Source organism: Anolis carolinensis, chromosome 1, assembly GCF_035594765.1.
Source record: "Anolis carolinensis isolate JA03-04 chromosome 1, rAnoCar3.1.pri, whole genome shotgun sequence".
Taxonomy (NCBI): Eukaryota; Metazoa; Chordata; class Lepidosauria; order Squamata; family Dactyloidae; genus Anolis; species Anolis carolinensis.
The window spans coordinates 38,349,118-38,369,597 of record NC_085841.1 but is presented as its reverse complement, the minus strand read 5'-3'; the positions used below and the strand labels follow the sequence as shown (position 1 = coordinate 38,369,597).

Here is a 20,480-nt window from a genome sequence, read left to right as displayed (position 1 = left end):
ATACCTGAAGATGCAGGTTCATAGCTTGAGTGTACTTCTCGATTCAATCCTGAGCTTTTAAATTTAACTCTCTACAATGGCCAGGAGTGTACCTGAATAATTAAGGTTTATGTCCTAGTTGTGCATGTTTCTAGAAACATCAAATTTGACGATAGTAACAGACACCTTGGTTACAACCCATTTGGATTACAGTAATGAATTCTTTGCTATTCGAAACTTCAGCTGGTCTAAAGAGCTGCAATCATATTTTTAACTGGAGCTGGATACAGAGGGCACACAACTCCCTTGTTACAACAACTCCATTGGTTGCCAGCCTGTTTTTATGCATAATTCAAAGTACTTGTTATATGGCTCAGGTCTAAGTTAACTGAAAGACTAGCTCCTCCTATATGCGCCTGTTTTGAAATCTTCTGATAAAGATTTTCTCTCTGTTTCACCACCCCCTCTATCTACAGTCAATATGGTAGAGGGCCTTTTCAGTGGCTGCTATTGATGTGCCTTGAGTCTCCCATGCAAATGTCCTGATGTGCTTCAGATTGTACTGATGTACACTGGCAGTCCCTGGTCATTGAGCCAAATGCACATAAAGACTGATGTGCATTCTCAGTGTTCACTTTGGATTCTCAGTGTTCACTTTGTTGGCTCTCCTAAGTAGTAATATCACAGCAGTCCCTTGCTAAATATAGACATTATGAAATTAATAGATTGAATTCCTCCTTATGTTTTAAACTAGTTTTAATTGTATTGATAGTTAATTACATTTTGAATGTTTCTATGAGGTATATTTTTCACTATATGAGACTATAATCATGGTCTCTCTCTCTCTCTCTCTCTCTCTCTCTCTCTCTCTATATATATATATATATATATATATATCACATATCAGCCAAATATGAAGAAGGGGACATGAAGATTTGGTGAAAACCCAGAGGGAAAACACCAGCTTGGTAACAACAACTATACAAACACATTGGGATAATCCTTTTACTCCATCACAATTCATACAGAAATATTAAAATATCCACTGTCTGAAATGGCTTTGTCCTTTCTGCCATTATAATAGGTTTTTTTTGTTTCACTGTTCCACATATATAGGCCAAGTTTAGCACAACATGTTCTTTGTTATATACAGTTCATTCCAAACATTTAATATGCTTTCTATAATACCTATAGCATGGATTATAAAAAATGCTAAAATGTAAGATTATCCTTCTTATTTAAACATTTGGTGAAGATGACTGTAATTTACGTTAAAATTCACAAATAAATGGGATAACCAACACTGAATAATTCCCTATTATCTATTTGTACACTGAGGTAGAAAATCGGAAAGTGAAGTGAAAGCAAAGACAAAATCACTAGTGCAACCACAGTAGGCTTGACTGATATCTGTTTTTATCTCAACATAAGTTATCCCAGAAATCACAATGGGTAGTTATAAAAGACTACAACAACTTTTTCAGTGGCATCCTAGATTAATTTTATTGTGAATTTCTTACAGTAATATTTGTATAATAGGACCAATGTTGTCAGATAAAATACTAATCCAAGTAGACAACAACCTTCCCAAGCTATCCTGGTCAAAAAGAGAGGAAATATCAGAGGTAGCAGTCCTATCAAATATCTTTGAAGATATCAAATGAAAGCAAGATAGAAACATGTTCTATTATGCTGTTACTTTCAAGCATAAAGGAAAATAAATCCTTTTCACATTTATTTTTTAAAATCATGTCAGAAGTGACTTGAGAACATACTGCAGGTCGCTTCTGGTGTGAGAGAATCGGCCGTCTACAAAGACTTTGCCCAAGGGACAGCTGGATGTGTTACCATCCTGTGGGAGGCTTCCCTCATGTCCCCGCGTGGGAAGCTGGGGCTGACAGATGGTAGCTCACCCTGTCTCGCGGATTTGAACCGCCAACCTTCAGGTCAGCAGTTCAACTGGCACAAGGGTTTAACCCATTGCACCACCGCGGCTGCATTTCACATTTATCATAATATCTTTTAAGCAACAAATATACAATTAATCAGTCCAACTCACTTGATATTTTTACTCAGCATGTTCACTTATCATGTATTTAAAATATTTTTGGAAATTTTTATTTTCATTAAGAAACTTACCACATAAACCATGGCACATCTACTAACAGTAGCAGGACTGGCTTGAGAGAGGCTGTCCACTTCAAATATCATTCTAATTCCTGGTGATAAGTAAATTCTTTCACTGTTAGCAAGACATAACATTCTTGTATCATCTAGCACAGAATTTAAATTTTCTATCCAAACTGGATCAACAGGTCCATCCAAGATTATCCATTGCCAATCATTAATAATTTCATCTACAAACAAAAACAACAATTCACTAATTTTAGAATTTCCTAGAACTGTATGCAAAATTGAAGTAACATTTAACAAAAAAGTTGAAAACTTAGAAAAGGTTCAGGTACTTGAACTGTTACTCTGAAAAATATATTCTAAAACCTCAATTCCAATTTTGTTATATCAAGTTGAAGAAACTAAATTGTCCCATCATTTTTCATTTCTATTACCATGGAGAATTTTGTTCACTTTTTTCTTACATACGTATATGGCACTTGCTTACACTTAGTAGTAAGCTGCAACCAGGCACCAAGAAAATGCAAGATGACAGCAAGAAATGGTACCAAACCCAAGTTGGCTATGGATGGTAGATGATAGCATATCCCCTGTACCCTCACAAAATGATGCAAGGAGCACTGAGAAAGAGTACAGTGGGAAAGAAAAAAATGCTATCGATATCACCATATATATACAAAATGAAGAAAGGCAAAGTAGCTGTTTTAGGGTCCTAGCAGTATCTAGAATAATGTATTAAAATGAAAATTTAAACATGATAATCAATTCCTTAAAAGTTTTATAGCAATTTTCTTCTTTTCCATAAGTTTGGGGTTGATTGATAAAACTCAATTTGTGTTTAGTATCATCACTTGCTGCTAAAGCCATTTGGAGATTAGATTAACTGGCTCTTCTCAAAGTAACATAATACAGACAGTCTCCAAGTTACAAACAAGATAGGTTATGTAGGTTTGTTCTTAAATTGAATTTATTTGTAACAGACACATTTTTAAGTGCACCATCAAATCTAATGTGCATCTCAATTTTCAAACCCTGAAACCAAACCAAAACAAATAAAAAATAAAAAGCATTTTCTGGTGAATGTAACGTGTAGCAGCAAAAGGTGCAGTCTTTGTGATTTATTTATTTATTTATTTATCTCATACATTTATATCCCGTCCTTCTCACCCTTGGTGGGGGATTCAGGGCGGCCTAGAAACAGGAAACAATTTTATGCCAAACACAAAATTATAGTAACAATTACAGTTAAAACTAATAGTTAAAACATCAATGATAAAAACATCAATTTAAAATTACACAAGTTCAAGTGATATGCCTATTACAGTTCTGCCTACTTAGAATTCCTTTTTAAAAAACAATTGTTCTGGAAGACCAAAGCTTTAAGCAATGGAAAATAAACCTTGGGGTGCATCTATGCTTTGGAATGAATCCAATCTCATTGCCTTTGTTCAATGCTATGGAGCCATGAAGGCTACAGTTTTGCAAAGTCTTGAGCCACCTCTGCCAAAGAATGTTGATGCCTCACCAAACTACAAATCCCAGGATTCCATAACATTGAGCTATGACCATTAAATGACACACAACATCTCTCAAATAAAAGCTCCAGGTGCTCCTGAAGCAGCTTCCTGTACTACTTCGCTCAGCACTAAGATTATCCTATTACACAAATTTAATGTGCACTCTAATTTTGGCAAGGTGATTTAGCCAAAAAAGGTGAGTGTTGGATTTGAGTAAATACAGTGTGTGTTTTGGAAAATGGAAATCTCCAGAACCTTTTGGAGATTTTATGATCTTTAGAAAAGCATGACCTTGTTTAGAAGTCACAACCTTTGGAAAAATGATGACAAAACCTCTTGGTAAAAAGCATGACCTGTTAGTTGTGAAGCAGCCTTGAGTCCCCTACAGGGTTGACAAAAGTGCCACAAATAAATAAATGATTAGAATCATAACGTTTTGGGAAAATGGCATTCATGCAAGGCAATTAGATTTCTCAGCTATTAAACTGATGTTCCTAAATATGTCTTTGTTCTGTTAGAGGCAAAGATATGCCAATGCACAAAACACACATATGTATATATAGTAGAAGTGTTCTTTAGTTGCACAAAAAATCTGCTCTCCCTTAAAATATATATTTGCCTTTAAATCATGCTCTCAAGACACAAAAATAACAAGACTACTTTAAAAGTAACATAGTTGGTTTACTCACAAACTTCATGTAGCCAGCATACAAGTACTTTGCTTATCAATCCAGTTACAAATAGAATTTGAAATAGTTTCTCTGTGTAGATAACACAGGGCATCTTTCTTAGAATCAACAGTCCAAAACTTAATGCATCTCTGTTCTGAAAGTCTAACAGAGTCTCTGTCTAGTGTGAAAGTCCAATGGCCTCTGTACAGCATTCATAGAATCATAGAATAGTAGAGTTGGAAGAGACCTCATGGGCCATCCAGTCCAACCCCCTGCCAAGAAGCAGGAAATTTCATTCAAAGCACCCCCGACAGATGGCCACCCAGCCTCTGCTTAAAAGCCTCCAAAGAAGGAGCCTCCACCACAGCCCGGGGGAGAGAGTTCCACTGTCGAACAGCTCTCACAGTGAGGAAGTTCTTCCTGATGTTCAGGTGGAATCTCCTTTCCTGTAGTTTGAAGCCATTGTTCCGTGTCCTAGTCTGCAGGGCAGCAGAAAACAAGCTTGCTCCCTCCTCCCTATGACTTCCCCTCACATATTTGTACATGGCTATCATGTCTCCTCTCAGCCTTCTCTTTGGCAGGCTAAACATGCCCAGTTCTTTAAGCCGCTCCTCATAGGGCTTGTTCTCCAGACCCTTAATCATTTTAGTTGCCCTCCTCTGGACGCTTTCCAGCTTGTCAACATCTCCCTTCCACTGCGGTGCCCAAAATTGGATACAGTATTCCAGGTGTGGTCTGACCAAGGCAGAATAGAGGGGGAGCATGACTTCCCTAGATCTAGATGCTATACCCCTATTTATGCAGGCCAGAATCCCCTTGGCTTTTTTTACATTGTTGGCTCATGTTTAACTTGTTGTCCACGAGGACTCCAAGGTCTTTTTTGCACACACTGCTGTCAAGCCAGGCATCCCCATTCTGTTCCTAGTGAAGTCTCTAAGCACACAGTTCCTATTGAAATCTGAAGCATACATCAGTTCCTACTGAAGTCTGAAGCATACTGTTTCTAAAATGGAGTCTGAGCCCTGAGCAAGACCAGACCTGCTCACACGGTCTGCAGCCCCTCCCACAACAAAGAGTTAAGGTAAAATTGCATACCAATACACACATATACAATACAGTAAGTAATTATAAACATAACAAATAACTAGTGGAGGCTTGAGAAAGTTGCTATTCTCAACTGATCAAGTCAACTAGTCCCATCTTGGTACATTGGTCTTCAAAAGATTTTTTGGTTGAAATGTCTGTTGTCATCTCTTCTTCTATGATCTCTCACATTCCTGTTGTCTCACCCCTATTCTTAACTGTGAATCATTTTTAAGTCAGAAGTTTGTAATTCAAGGATTGCCTGTAATTTCACTGGAAGTTGTGTACATAACCCAAAGTATTACTATATAATTAATAATGCTGAAAAACTTAACTATAACTTATTTTTTGAGTGTTCAACAGTGAGCTCACACATGTGGGCTGTTCTGTGCCTTGTCAGCAAATTCTAGAATTAAGAAAAGCATTTGGTCTAGAGCCATGCCCCCACCTCAGTACAAATGTCTACGGAGCACTCTCACCTCTCTACCCAGTTTCTTTCCCTCTGTTTCATCAGCATGTTGGGAACCTCTCTGACTATTTTGGCTGTGATTATGACATTCTGAAGAGGCTTCTCATCTAATATACTATTTTAGATTAGAACTAGCTGTGCCCGGCCACGCATTGCTGTGGCAAAGTAGTGGTGGTATTGGTTAAAAATTGTTGTGTAATTTTTATTTGACGTTATTTGCAATTTTTTATTAATTTTATTGTAAGTTATATTTTTATTATATTTTATTATTTTCTTATATTATTTTTAGTTATTTTCTGTTATTATAGTATTTTATTGTATTAATTTTTAGTGTTTTTTATTATTTTTTATTGGGTTGCTAGGAGACCAAGTTGGAGGAGCTTAGCCTTCTAACTGGCAGCAATTGGATAAAAGCAATTATTCCTCTCTCTCTAATTAGGACTTTATTTTTCTTTTCTTTTTGTTGTATCAACCTAGAGGCGTGGATGATGGGTTGTGTTGTCAAATTTCGAGGTTGAGAGGCCTATGGTTTTGTTGTTTTGTGGGTCGCCGTGATGCCATCACTCTTTTATATATATACTAGCTGTGCCCAGCCACGCGTTGCTGTGGCGAAGTCTGGTGGTCTGGGAAATAAAGTATTGAGGAATTGGTGGTAGTTAAGGTCAAGGGTAAAGGTTTTCCCCAGACATTAAGTCCAGTCATGTCTGACTCTGGGGGTTGGTGCTCATCTCCATTTCTAAGCCGAAGAGCCAGCGTTGTCCGTAGACTCCTCCAAGGTCATGTGGGATGACTACATGGAGCGGCGTTACCTTCCTGCCGGAGCAGTACCTATTGATGCACTCACATTTGCATGTTTTCGAACTTCTGGGTTGGCAGAAGCTGGGGCTAACAGTGGGGGCTCTCTCCGCTCCCCCAATTCAAACCTCTGGCCTTTCGGTCCAGAAGTTCAGCAGCTCAGCGCTTTAACACGCTGCGCCATCAGGGGATATTATTTCCTAAAGGTTGTGAATATACAATATTTCTGAATGGTTTTTTTTGTTTGTTGGAGGCAAGTATGAATGCTGCAATTAGGAAAAATGATTAGGATGTAATGGCCTTGCAGCTTTAAAGCCTGGCTGTTTCCTCCCTGAGTTAATTTTTTGTTGGGAGGTGTTAGCTGGCCCTGATTGTTTCCTGTGTGGAATTCCCCTGTTTATTTACTGTCCTGGTTTTAGAGATTATTTTGTTCTGCATTATTCTATCCCAGTAATTATTTCATATCAAAGAAGAATCTCACTTATCCAACATTCGCTTATACAATGTTCTGGATTATCCAACGCAGTCTGCCTTTTCATAAGCAATGTTTTTGTAGTCAGTGTTTTAAATTCATTGTGATATTTTAGTGGTAAATTTGTAAATACAGTACAGTAGAGTCTCACTTATCCAACATAAACGGGCCAGCAGAATGTTGGATAAGCGAATATGTTGGATAATGAGGAATTAAGGATAACCCTATTAAACATCAAATTAAGTTATGATTTTACAAATTAAGCACCCAAAACATCATGTTAGACAACAAATTTGTCAGAAAAAGTAGTTCAGTACACAGTAGTGCTATATAGTAATTACTGTATTTATGAATTTAGCACCAAAATATCACGATATATTGAAAGCATTGACTACAAAAATGCGTTGGATAATCCAGAACGTTGGATAAGCGAGTGTTGGATAAGTGAGGCTCTACTGTAAATACTACATAACATTACTGCGCATGGAACTACTTTTTCTGTCAAATTTGTTGTATAATATGATGTTTTGGTGCTTAATTTGTATAACGATTACCTAATTTGATGTTTAATTGGCTTTTCCTGAATCCCTTCTTCTTATCCAACATATTCACTTATCCTGCCGGCCTGTTTACGTTGGATAAGTGAGACTCTACTGTATATTTCTAATCTTATATTATCTGCTCTGAACTGGATTATATGAGGCCCCTTCTTCACAGCTGTATAAAATGCACACTGAAGTGGATTATATGGCAGTGTGGAGTCAAGATAATCCAGTGCAAAGCAGATAATATAAGATTATAAATGGGTAATATAGCTGTGTAGAAGGGCCTTGAGTCTACACTGCCATATAATCCAGTGCAAATTAGATAATCTGTGGAAGAAGTCTAAGTGAGGCCTAAATCGGCCTGTCCCCTAACTGAAACCTGGCTGTCCCTTGGTTGCTAGGCAACCAAGTGGGCAGAGATTAGCCCTCTAAACTGGCAGCAATTGGATAAAAAAATTATTGCTCTCCCTCTAATTAGGACTTTATTTTTCTTTTCTTTTTGTTGTATCAACCTTGAGGCGTGGATGATGGGTTGTGTTGTCAAATTTTGAGGTTGGGGGGCCTGTGGTTTTGTTGTTTTGTGAATTGCCGTGATGCCATCACTCTTTTATATATATAGATGAAAAAGCCTTCATCTAATCAAAGTGTTCTTTCTCCTCTTGTGATGCCTTTTCTGTGGGACTCTTGGACCATGCTGTTAATCCCTTCCTTTAAAAATTTCCAGTGACAAAATATCTCACACATAGTTAGTTTTACTGGTATTCTCTTGAAGTGAGGAGTATATTGTTAAAAAAGTGTCAACTCTGACACGCCTCGCTTATCTAAGTTTCTGGATTATCCAAGGCATTTTTGTAGTCAATGTTTTCAATATATTGTGATATTTTGGTGCTAAATTCGTAAATACATTAATTACAACATAACATTACTGCGTATTGAACTACTTTTTCTGTCAAATTTGTTGTATAACATGATGTTTTGGTGCTTAATTTGTAAAATCATAACTTAATTTGATGTTTAATAGACGTTTCCTTAATCCCTCCTTATTATCCAAGATATTCGCTTATCCAAGTTTCTGCCGGCCCGTTTAGCTTGGATAAGTGAGACTCTACTGTATATGTTATAAACATGATCTCAAAGCATTATGAGAAGAATTGCTCAACTAATCATTACTCAGATATGATACTGTTGCATAATTTATACCCACCACTAGAGAAAACAAAAGTAAAATAAAGAATTATGTCATGCAAGTCATTAAAGTACTTATACTGACAGTTAAAATTTTCTGTTGATTGCACCGTTTCCTCAGTTAGAATAGCATCAGCTACATTCATTGTATTCAGCTGAAAACAAAAATGAGATTAATTACATTTAAAATCAGTTCATAAAATAAATTTAGAATGTTAAATAGCAAATTTAGTATTACTTTTAAAAACCTGATAAAACTTTGCTAATTTTTACTTGTATGATTTGGGTAGCAAGAAGCCTCTACAATCACAGTACCATATACTCAATTAATTTTGTGGCATAACTACAGAATGAGTCCCCTCATCTCTGTATAGTAGTAATCTGCCACCCACTAGTGCTATTCACCTTTCAGTATAGAGGCCTTCCTCTTTTTGGGATTGAACCTCTTCTTCAACTTTGATGCTGATGAAAATATTGTGTTTGCTTTCTAAATTGGTTCTTTAATCTAAATCACACAATACAAAAATATGTTTACAGAGTATGGTATACATTATCAATGCAATTATAATTATAAAAGTGTTGTACTCACCGTGTATAACTCCTGTATTTCAGAATTTCTATCAAGGCTTGCGTCTTTTTTCTTAGGTTTTCTGACTGCAAGTTTGGCAAAATTTCTAACTGCTGATGACAGCAGACCATCTGACCATTCCATTGTGCTGAGATTTGTCTCTCCAAAAAGTTCGCCAAGAGTTACACATTTTGGGTTTATAACAAAAGTGTCTACTTTGCCTCTTTTTGAAGAGTTCTGAGGAGAAAAATAATTCTCTTTTTAAATCTTTTTTTCTATTTGTATAACAAGTATTAAAGGGGATAAAAAAGAACAAAAGTTTACAAGTTTTCTGTTGCGAATAATCTGATAATGAATTAATTTTAGAGGATATTAACTGCACTATATTTTAACAAATACAAGTTTTAATGTACTAAATATTAACACTGAAATCTGGATGTCCCAAATTTGTACCAAAGTAATTGGAGTAGATTTTATAGCCTGTATTTTTTACTACTGTGACATTCAGTAATTTTTAAAAACATTTAACATATTTTAAAAATTCATATACAAAATTTATTAGAGATGGACTGTAATAGATGCCCAAATTTCTTGCCCAGTCTGTCAGAGTCCAACTAGGGAGATGGCCTTCATTTATTATTTATTTTTCTAATCTGATATTTTTTAAAAGCTGGCAGGAGCCGTAGTGCTACAGCAGTGAGAAAAGCTAGTAAGTGAGATCCATTTTTCCCCTTCTCAATGTTATTCAGGGAGGAATGCATGCTGGTGGCTACAATATCTTCAATGTGAAACTGCTGGTAAAGTCATTGGCTTTAAAATGTGTTTGGAAAAGAAAAGAGAAATGAAGGGAAAATGTAAACAAAAAAGGGAAAAAAGGAAAGAGGAATCCTGCATGCTCATTTGATACATTTCTTTTCAGCTATGTGAAGGTTCATTCTGGGATGGTAGGAGGAGCTACAACTGGGTTTTACCACTGCGCACCAACCAGAATGTCAGGATCCCAGATTAATTTTCAGTTGACCCATTAAGACCCCACCCCTTCTCCAACAGTTTTATTATCAAGTCTTAACCAATGCAAATTCTGAGAACCATTTCCACTTGTCAACTAATTTTAATTTGTTTAATGTGTTGTCGGAGGCTTTCATGGCCGGGATCACAGGGTTGTTGTATGTCTTTCGGGCTGTGTGGCCATGTTCCAGAAGTATTCTCTCCTGACGTTTCACCCACATCTATGGCAGGCATCCTCAGAGGCTGTGAGGCATGGATAAACTAGGCAAGGAAAGGAAAAAAATATATATCTGTGGAGAGTCCAGGGTGTGGCAAGAGTCCTTTGTCACTGGGAAGCCAGCATTAATGTTTCAGTTAATCACTCTAATTAGCATTGGAAAGGTTTTGTCTCTTGCCTGGAGGGCATCCTTTGTTCAGTCATTAGCCGTCCTTGGGGCTCCTCTGCCCTCAGAGTATTGGTTCCATCTACTGTTTGATTTCAGAGTTTTTAAATACTGGTAGCCAGATTTTGTTCATTTTCATAGTTTCCTCCTTTCTGTTGAAGTTGTCCACATGCTTGTGGATTTCAATGGCTTCCCTGTGTAGTCTGACATGATTGTTGTTGGAGTGGTCCAGCATTTCTGTGTTCTCAAATAATATACTGTGTTCAGGCTGGTTCATCAAGTGCTCTGCTATGACTGATTTCTCTGGTTGAATTAGTCGCCCAAACAAGAGTCAAAGAACATGAAAGGCACTGCAGTCAGATTTGAGTGATGATATATACTTTATGTTACAAACTTTTGACATCCTTTGAAGATCTTTACAAGTTTTCCAGAAGAAAATTGTTATAAGATTCTTTGGTAGAACTCTCTTGGCTACAATCAGTCACTGGGAATATAACAGACTTATGTTCTTTGTATACATGTTCATTGTTGTCGTATATAAGTTGCCAAAAAAATTTACTTTAGTGATTGGTTTACTACTGCTCATAGTGGATTTGTGTCTTTGTGATTTAGGGCTACCATCTGCTGCTTGCCAGCCAAGAAGAAGGGAGTCCTGTCGCCCCACCCCCAGCCCTGCTACCCTGCTACTCTGGGGTAAGGAGGAAAGGAAGAGGGTGAAGGAAGGCTTTTAAAACACCTGCTTCTGGACACCTCTTGCTGCTACCATCTGCTGCTTGCCAGCACAGAAGAAGGGAGTCCTGTCGCCCCACCCCCAGCCCTGCTATCTTGCTACTCTGGAGTAAAACGGAAAGTGAAAGTTCTAGAAAGGTTGTTTTCTTGTGGAAGGAATTGGACAGTATTGTTAAGGTTAGCAGAAATGAACCAAGAAGATACATTTGGGAATTCCGAAATGTCACAATTATGCCACCTTTTATGGGCAAATCTTTCAGCCTTGTCCTTTCTCAAGGCTGTGAGCACCCGTCAATTAAAAATAAAAAATAGCCCCTGCTTGTTGCTGACCTAGCAACCCGAAAGATAGTTGTATCTATCAAGTAGGAGATAAGGTACCACTTATAAAGTGGGGAGGCAAGATTAACTAATTTACGACCTGGAATGAGGAAGCGCCGTCAGTGTGGATGATGAAGCAGCTGCTCCCCCCTGTGGCCAGAATCGAACATCCCCTCAGAAGAAGGTTAACTTGCCTCTGCGTGTCTCTCTCTGTCTCTGTTTGATGTGTTTATGGGCATTGAATGTTTGCCCTATGTGTGTTATAATGTGATCCGCCCTGAGTCCCCTTCGGGGTGAGAAGGGCGGAATATAAATACTGTAAATAAATAAATAAATAAATAAACTAGTAACTTTGAATGATAAAATTGATCATCTCCTGAAAGGGATCTCGTTACTAGTAAAGAACTCCATTCAATACGATGCCCCGGGAGTGGAGAACATCACTGATTATAATCGAACGGAGGTCAGCTGGTCCTCAGGGGTGGGTGATGAGGGAGGGTCTGGGCAACAAAAGTATAGCAAGGTGACAAAACCAGACAATGGGCTAATCGAGGGAAGTGAAGATTCTCTCGTTGAACAAGATGGACAGGGCAGGATTGGGGAAAGGGATACAGATTGGAGTGCGTCACAGATGATCTTGAACACTACACTAACGATGCATTCTTCACTTCTGCGTGCAGAGTGCCCAGATGACCATTTTTATCTAACGGAACAACTGGCACTCGAAATTAAAGGCAATAGATGGAATAAGGGCAGATGGACTACAAAGAGATTGATTCAGAGATCTGTGGCCTGTATTCTGTCAAGGAGCGTTTCAGATATTAAGATCAAGACCATCACTTGGCTCCATAAGGGTTTCCAGTCTCTTGACCATTCAGTACACCTCATTATCACTCTTGAGGATAAATATATTAGAGATGAGCTGTGGGCCTTCAGGTACACACACATCAGACGGGACACATGCTGGACCTTGTCTTTATTGTGGACGGCCCGGAAATTACAATTAGTACAGCGCTCGGCAGCCAGGCTTTTAACTGGAGCAAACTACAGAGCGTGTTCAACGCCTCTGTTTAAGGAGCTCCACTGGCTGCTGTTTATCTTCTGGGCCCAATTCAAGGTGCAGGTTATCACCTACAAAGCCCTAAACGGTTTGGGACCCACCTACCTTAGAGACCGCATCTCACCCTATGAACCCGCACACTCTCTTTGCTCTTCGGGGGAGGCCCTCCTCTCGCTTCCACCACCTTCGCAATCGCAGTTGGTGGGGACGAGAGAGAGAGGGGGCCTTCTCCGTCGTGGCCCCCTGCCTTTGGAACTCGCTCCCTAGGGAGATCAGGCAGGCCCCTACTCTACTCTCCTTCTGGAAGAGCCTAAAAACCTGGCTCTTCCAAAAGGCCTTCGAGGATTAATCTTTGTAGGTTGATTCATCTGCTCACTCAACAATAGGATGCCTGGCCATAATTACTTGCACTTTATTGATTATTTTAGCCATGAAACTACCTCTCCCATGTGATGTCATTCTGCACTTTGGCCCAGATCTGTTTTTAGCCTCCCGTTTTTAATATTTTATGCAGTATATTGATTTTTATTACTGTTTTACTGATGTTGATGTCTTATTGATGTGTAAAATTGTTTTTACTGTTTTATCGCTGTTATTGTATTTTTATGTCGGGCATGGCCCCATGTAAGCCGCTCCGAGGCCCTCTGGGGAGATGGGGCGGGGTATAAAAATAAAGTTATTATTATTATTATATTATTAATTTGTTTTCTTTTTAGTTAATCAAAGATTGGACGACATTAAATAAGTAAAAATTCTAACAGTGGAAGGCCATGATTTAAGAACTGGATTGCACTCATATTTTTGGAATGAGAAAAGAAAAGTGGAAAAAATGGCAATCACTTTATAATATCTGTGTTAATTAAAATATGGGAGAAATACAAATATATAGACTATATTGAAAAACCCCATTATGGATTTCACCTCTGGAAGCTGGACAGAGAAGACAATTATGCTGGGTACAATGGCTCATATATAGAGAAATACTTAATAAAAAAATGGAACCTATGTAATGCAAACACAGGAAGAAATTAATCAAACCTATGAGAATATTTCCTGGTTCCAGTATAGACAATGAAGCGAATACTTTAATAAAGACATAATAAAAAAAGAATTCTTTTGGGACAAATTAATGGTAACAGAAAAGAAAATAATTACAAAAATCTGTAAGAAATTGCTAGAGTGGGATACAGAAACTGAACAAGTCAAATAATGTATGATAAAATGGGCAAAGATTATAGGTCGTCCAATAAAATTAGACGAATGGGAGAAGATTTGGAACCATAAATTGAAATACACATATGCCTATGATTTGAAAAAGAATTGGTATAACATGATATACCAGTGGTACACAAGTCTGCAAAAATTATCGAATGTTGGAAATATGAAACCCAAGAGGGCACATTTTGTGGATGTGCCAAAAAGCTAGGTCTATTGGAAAGAAATTCAAGAAATAATTTAAAAAATACTCAATGTGAAAATACAACTGAAACCAGAATATTTCCTACTAGGAATAATAGAGATATGGACGTAAACAAGGACATATTGTTTAATTACTTAATAACGGCAGCTAGAATAGTAAACTCAAGAACCTGGAGAGTAAATAATGTTTAACTAAAGTATTGGATGTTATGAACACGAACAAATTGACTCAACTAGTAACAAAATACTTTGGCCACATCATGAGATGACAGGAAAGCTTGAAGAAGGCAATGATGCTGGGGAAAATGGAAGGAAAAGGAAGAGGGGTCAGCCAAGGATAAGATGGAGAGATGGTATCATTGAAGTGACTGGCTTGACCTTGAAGGAGCTGGGGGTGGCGACAGCCGACAGGGAGCTCTGGAGTGGGCTGGCCCATGAGGTCACAAACAGTTGGAAGTGACTAAACAAATAAACAACAAAAAAGTAACAAAATATCAAGGAACACCTAAGAAAACAACAGACTGACTACCTTTTAGGGAATACATGAAATGAGAGAAATTGAAGATGCTAATATAGTGCAATCAACTAAAAAGAAAAATTGCCTTACAAGAAGGATGAACAGGGGAAGCATAGATGAAGAAATTGGAACTTAAAGATAACAACCAAACCACGATGAAGGAGATTGGAAGTACATAAACTTCCCCCTTCTTTCCCCCCCTATTCCCTTATCTTTTATCCTTTTCCCATCCACAGCCCTTTTCAGCGATCGTTTCTCCCCTCTACACCCACCTTTTTTCAGTAAAAAAAATATACCTTAATACAAACTATTTAAAAGAAGAAAGGAAAAGGGCAAACATGACCGGTTAGTGAGACAGGATTGAAAAAACTGCTGGATCCTGCAATTCTGGTTGAAGCGTGGTAGTAGATTGTTCCTCCTGGCCATTCCGAGAAAAAGGACATCCTGGCATTGGTTGTTCTTTCCTATCACATCAACAAGCAAGATATTTAAGTTTTTGAGTGGTGCCCTCTAATGCAGTACTTCGCAAGATGTGTAATGCGGGGACAGGCAAGAAGTATCCTCTTTACTGCAGAAAAAAAGATGAGTTATCTTAAACGTTTTAACTTTTAAAGCAAAACTAAACTTAAAGATTAAATATTTAAAATGCTAAGTGTGGAAGGTATTTTTGAATAATTGAAATACTTTCTTATAAAGGTTAACGCAAAATGCAGAACACTTGTTAAACAGGTTGCTGGTGGTTGCTTGTTCAATAAAACTGTTGTAACTGCGCCTTCGGGGACTGTGGATGATGGTGGTGGGATCAGGAGAGGAAGGAAAAACCCTCGCGAGGAGGGCTCCTTGGAGGATTTGTACAGGAAGAGAATTAGGGACCTCAATGGGGAGTCTTCTGAGGAAGATTCAGATGGGGAGTTTGTGGAAGAAATGGATGCTGGTGAACAGGTGGTGGCTGAGGAAGTGGGCACTGACTTGGCACGGGCACCGGAGATGCCTGGGGAATTGGGGCCCATGGATACTGCTGAACCTTGGGTATCTTCAGGAGCAGATCCCACTTGGTCTGCTTGGAGGAGGGAGGATGGATCCTCAGGTGTGCATGGTGTTGGGTGTGGGCAGGATGATTGGAATTCTGATGAATTAGGCACGCCCGATCCACGAGCCTTAGCTGTGTGGAGTTCTGACTCTGATTAAGGATTTGGGACACCTGCTCTTTGAATGTTGGTTTGGACACCCAGGGAGAATTGGGATAAATTGGGAGTGTTTGGTCACTACACTTTGCGTGTGGCAAGGTGTTGCTGGGCGCCATTGGGATTCCTGTATGTGTTAAGAAGACTGGACTGGGACTTTGCTTCAGATGTAAGTTTACCTGGGTTGCTCTGCAACGGAGGGCTGGAACTGTGTGGGATTTCCTGGACTGCACTGTTATTACTATTTTTAGCTGTGGTTGCCTTCGTTGTCTTGGCTCTTTGTGCCAATTCGTGGACCTTGGATTGATGACTACAGCCTCTGACCCTGGACTGGAATTTGACCCTGTTTCTGCCTTCGCCCCCTGATTAGTCTACCCTCAACTCTTGACTTCTGGCTTGCTTCTGGACCCTGCTGCTGTCTCCTGCCCTGACCCTGGATCAATCTGACGACGTCTCTTCGCTTTGTCCCTTGAGCTTCTGGCATTACCTGCACTCCTGAAGCAGTTTGCTGCTGTTTCTGCTATTTTGACTCCGGACCGGTTTGACAATGTCTTTTGTGCACTGCCCCTTTAAATCTCCAAAGTCTGCTTGCTTGCAACAGGAAGGGTTTGTAACCATCTCTTCCCTTTTGCACTGGCTCTGATTCTGTTTGCAAGCTCGGTTTTAGTTTCTGTTTAGAGCTTTGTGCTTGTGACTCTTGGGAGTTTTTTGGGGAGTTTCCAAGTTTCTGTTTTGCTTTGGCTGCTTTCCCAAGCCAATTTAGTTTGTTTAGAGCTGAATTGAAGCACCTTTTGTTTTATCTGAACTATTTGCTTGGTTAAATCCGGTTTGGTTGCTAAAGCATACTTTTTGATATATTTTTGTTTAGACTGCCTTTAAGCACTGAAAGTTAAGTGTTTAAAGCCATCTTTTGTGTTTGTGCCTATTTTTTGGGCTATCTCTTGAATAAACTCTGTTTTGCTCTCAAATTGGTGTTTGACTCTTGACAAAAACACTGAACATAAAAATACTCCATTTTATTTGCCTCCAAACCATTTCTACTTTTCTACAATAGTAATAAAAGATAATCTCTTCATCAGTTCAGATCAAGATCAAGGCTGCAGAAGAATTGTTGGAGTTTATTAAAGTTCCCTTCAGTTTTGCAGGCAGTTTTTATTGATCTCTGAAACTCATTCTGGATTGAATTAATTTCTTTGGCATTTCTAAATGCAAGTACTCCAGTATAGTGGAGGTTTTTTTGCCATAGTCTAAAACAATCTCATTCCCAGGAACAGCGCATCTAGAGTAAAAGACTGATCCTTTAAAATATTTTCAAAATGCAATTACCAGAATGATGCATGAATAATATGGTGAAAATGTAAGCATTGTGACAATATTTTGAATATAGCATAATAATGCTATCTCATAGCCAACCTCTCAGGCATTTGTACTTATTAGAGATTACATAGGAACACCAATTTCAAAACAGGCCTAAAATTAATGAAAAAAAACATTTTTACCTGAAGAATATCAAGCTTTGTACTACTGTCTATATCCACCAAAGGTAAGACGATCAAAGCCTTCTCTAAAATTGTTCTAATGGTAGTCTTTCCTCCACCTGTAGGGCCTATGAGCATCACACCAACACGAGCCTAGAAATACATTTTAAAACGAGTTCTGAAACATTAATAGATCTTTAATATTGTTAAGATACATTAAATCTTTTCAAAGTGTGCTTTCAATAGTATAATTAGCATTCTTAGTCAATCATGAAGCCCATTTTGTTGTGGGAGATTTCAATAGCCATAGCTGTGTCTGGGGCTATGACGAAGATGATAGAAATGGTGAAGCAGTTCTAACATGAGCTGATAATAGTAGAATGAGCCTCCTCCATGACAGTAAATTACCACCATCTTTCAATAGCAGCCGATGGAAGCGTGGTTATAACCCTGATCTGATGCGTCAAAAGGGTATTAAACCCAATACCTAACACACAACACAGACCAATATGCTGCGTAGCATACGCAGCTGTAAGACCGAAAAGCGTCCCATTCCGCAGAAGATATAACTTCAATAAAGCTAACTGGACAAAGTTTACAGAGACCTTGTGTCACGACCCAGGCTGCAGAGCACCAATAACCATACACAGAGGCCAGAATCTATCTAATATCTTTATTGTAGGAATATATAAAGTTAATAAAAACAAGTGTAGAAAATAGTCCAGAATTAGACCTTTCAGGAAAGGTCAGAATTAGTCCAGAAAAGCAATGTCCAATAAGAAATATTAAGGTCCAAAGTTGTAATCCAATAACCGAAACACTCACTTTGCCAAGCAAAGTGAGGGGAGATGACAAGGTCCTTTAGTCCATGAAACTTGAGCGAGGCTAGGAAATAACTTGATACTTGAAACAAGGCTTGAACGTGGAACAAGGTAACTAAGAACAAGAACAAGGTCCGTGGAATAACTTGATAAATCCGTGGAACAAGGCAAGGATTGATCCTGGGAAACAAGGCAAAGTCCGTAGATAAACAAAGGCTGGGAAGCAAGGCGAAGGCTGGATAGCAAGGCAAGGCTTGAGCAGGAGCGAGGCTTGAACCGGAGCGCGCTGTCCAGACACAACTCGCTCCGTAGGCTGACGAATTGACTCCGCGAAGTTACTACGCGGGTAAAACACCTAAATAGAGTCTAGCTTCCCGCCGAAGCAGTTCTCTGGGAATCAGAACCGAAAGCTAACTCTGAGACCAGATGTGAGACTCCCCAAAGATTCTCACGAGAAGCAGTCTTAATTGGCCACATTCTTAGCTGCAATCCTCGCACTCCTGCGCGAAGCTGAATCTAAACTTCTCTGTTGTTTACAAAACTCCCGGCGCAAGAATACGGGAGAAGTAGGCTCTGGGCTTGTTTGACATACTTCTGGGAGACAACTTTCTTGCAGGTGCAAGGTTCCCAGATCTGCCTGGGAAAGATCTGGCTGAGAGGAATCCAGTTCAGACTGGGAAGGTAAAAAACCCAAGTTTTCATCTTCATCAGGAATTACAATGTCCTGTGCAGGACTACAAGGCCCATGAGTCATCACACTATCCCCCTCCTCAAGGCCCCTCCCAAACTGGGGCCCTCTCCCCGAGGCGCGAGGTCGCGGCTTGGCGGGATAGGTCTGATGAAAGCGACGGGTTAGATCAGGAGCATGGACTGTGGAGGCGTCTTCCCAAGAGCGTTCTTCAGGGCCAAAACCCACCCAGTCAATGAGATATTGTAGGCGGCGGCGGTGAAAGCGAGAATCCAAAATGTCCTCAACCTCGAACTCCTCCTCCCCATTCATCAAAACAGGAGGGGGGGCCGGTTGGTCTGTATCAGGACGCACACCATCCGCCGGAAGGAGCAGGGAACGGTGAAACACTGGGTGAATGCGCATTGAACGCGGAAGTTGGAGTTTGAAAGTCACGGGGTTTAATTGCGCCACCACTGGATAGGGGCCAATGAAACGGGCATCTAACTTCCGGCAAGGGCGGTGGGAGGGCAGAAAGCGAGTGGACAGGAAAACCCGATCTCCTACCTTGATTTCGGGGCCCGGCTGGCGATGTTTGTCAGCGTGGCGTTTATAGTCCTCCTTGGCTTGGTCCAGTTGCTGGAGCAAAAGTTGTTGCACCGCTGTGAGTTCCTGCAGCCAATCCTCTGCTGCGGGAACCTCTGAAGTTTCAATGACAGGGGGAAAGAAACGTGGATGGAAGCCGTAGTTTGCAAAGAACGGCGTTTCTTTTGTAGAAGCTTGAACTCCATTGTTGTAGGCAAACTCAGACAGTGGTAACAGAGAAGCCCAATTGTCCTGTTGATAGTTTACATAACAGCGAAGATACTGCTCCAAAGTGGCATTGGTGCGCTCCGTTTGCCCATCTGTTTGGGGATGATGAGCTGAAGATAAGCGGGAGTCTATGCCCAATAGTTTTTGTAGTGCCTTCCAAAAACGAGAGGTGAATTGAGATCCACGGTCTGTGACTAAACTCTTGGGCAATCCATGTAGTCTGAAGACATGTTGAAGAAATAAATCCGCAGTTTCCTTGGCCGTGGGGAGGCCTTCGCAGGGAATGAAATGGGCTAACTTGGTGAATAGGTCCACCACCACTAAGATCGTGGTGAACCCACAGGAAGGTGGTAGGTCAGTGATGAAATCCGCGGAAATTATTTCCCATGGGCGAGATGGGGTAGGAAGAGGGTGTAAAAGCCCTGAGGGCTTCTCCCTTCGTATCTTGGAGCGCTGGCATACTGGGCAGGTGTTGACATATTTTTCCACATCCTTGCGGATCTTGGGCCACCAAAAATCCCTTAGGATCAGATGCATAGTTTTAAATAGTCCGAAGTGTCCTGCTGGTTTGCAGTCATGACACAGACGAAGCGCCTTTTCCCTGCCCGGTCCGGGTGGGATATAGACATGATTTCTATAGCAGAGCAGCCCATCTTTAAGCGAAAA

At 39.7% G+C, this 20,480-nt stretch overlaps 1 protein-coding gene across 8 annotated transcripts in view; it reads right to left on the bottom strand.

The window, feature by feature from the left end:
- Positions 1-20,480, bottom strand: part of dnah14 (dynein axonemal heavy chain 14) — a 362,578-nt gene that overhangs the window by 127,901 nt on the left and 214,197 nt on the right. For all 8 annotated transcript variants that reach the window (XM_062972594.1, XM_062972581.1, XM_062972591.1 and 5 more), the window contains 4 exons: positions 17,535-17,666; positions 9,439-9,654; positions 8,935-9,004; positions 2,119-2,336 (listed from right to left, as the gene is read on the bottom strand). In XM_062972594.1, the coding sequence (XP_062828664.1) occupies positions 2,119-2,336; positions 8,935-9,004; positions 9,439-9,654; positions 17,535-17,666 (636 nt within the window). The remainder of the gene's footprint in view (positions 1-2,118; positions 2,337-8,934; positions 9,005-9,438; positions 9,655-17,534; positions 17,667-20,480) is intronic.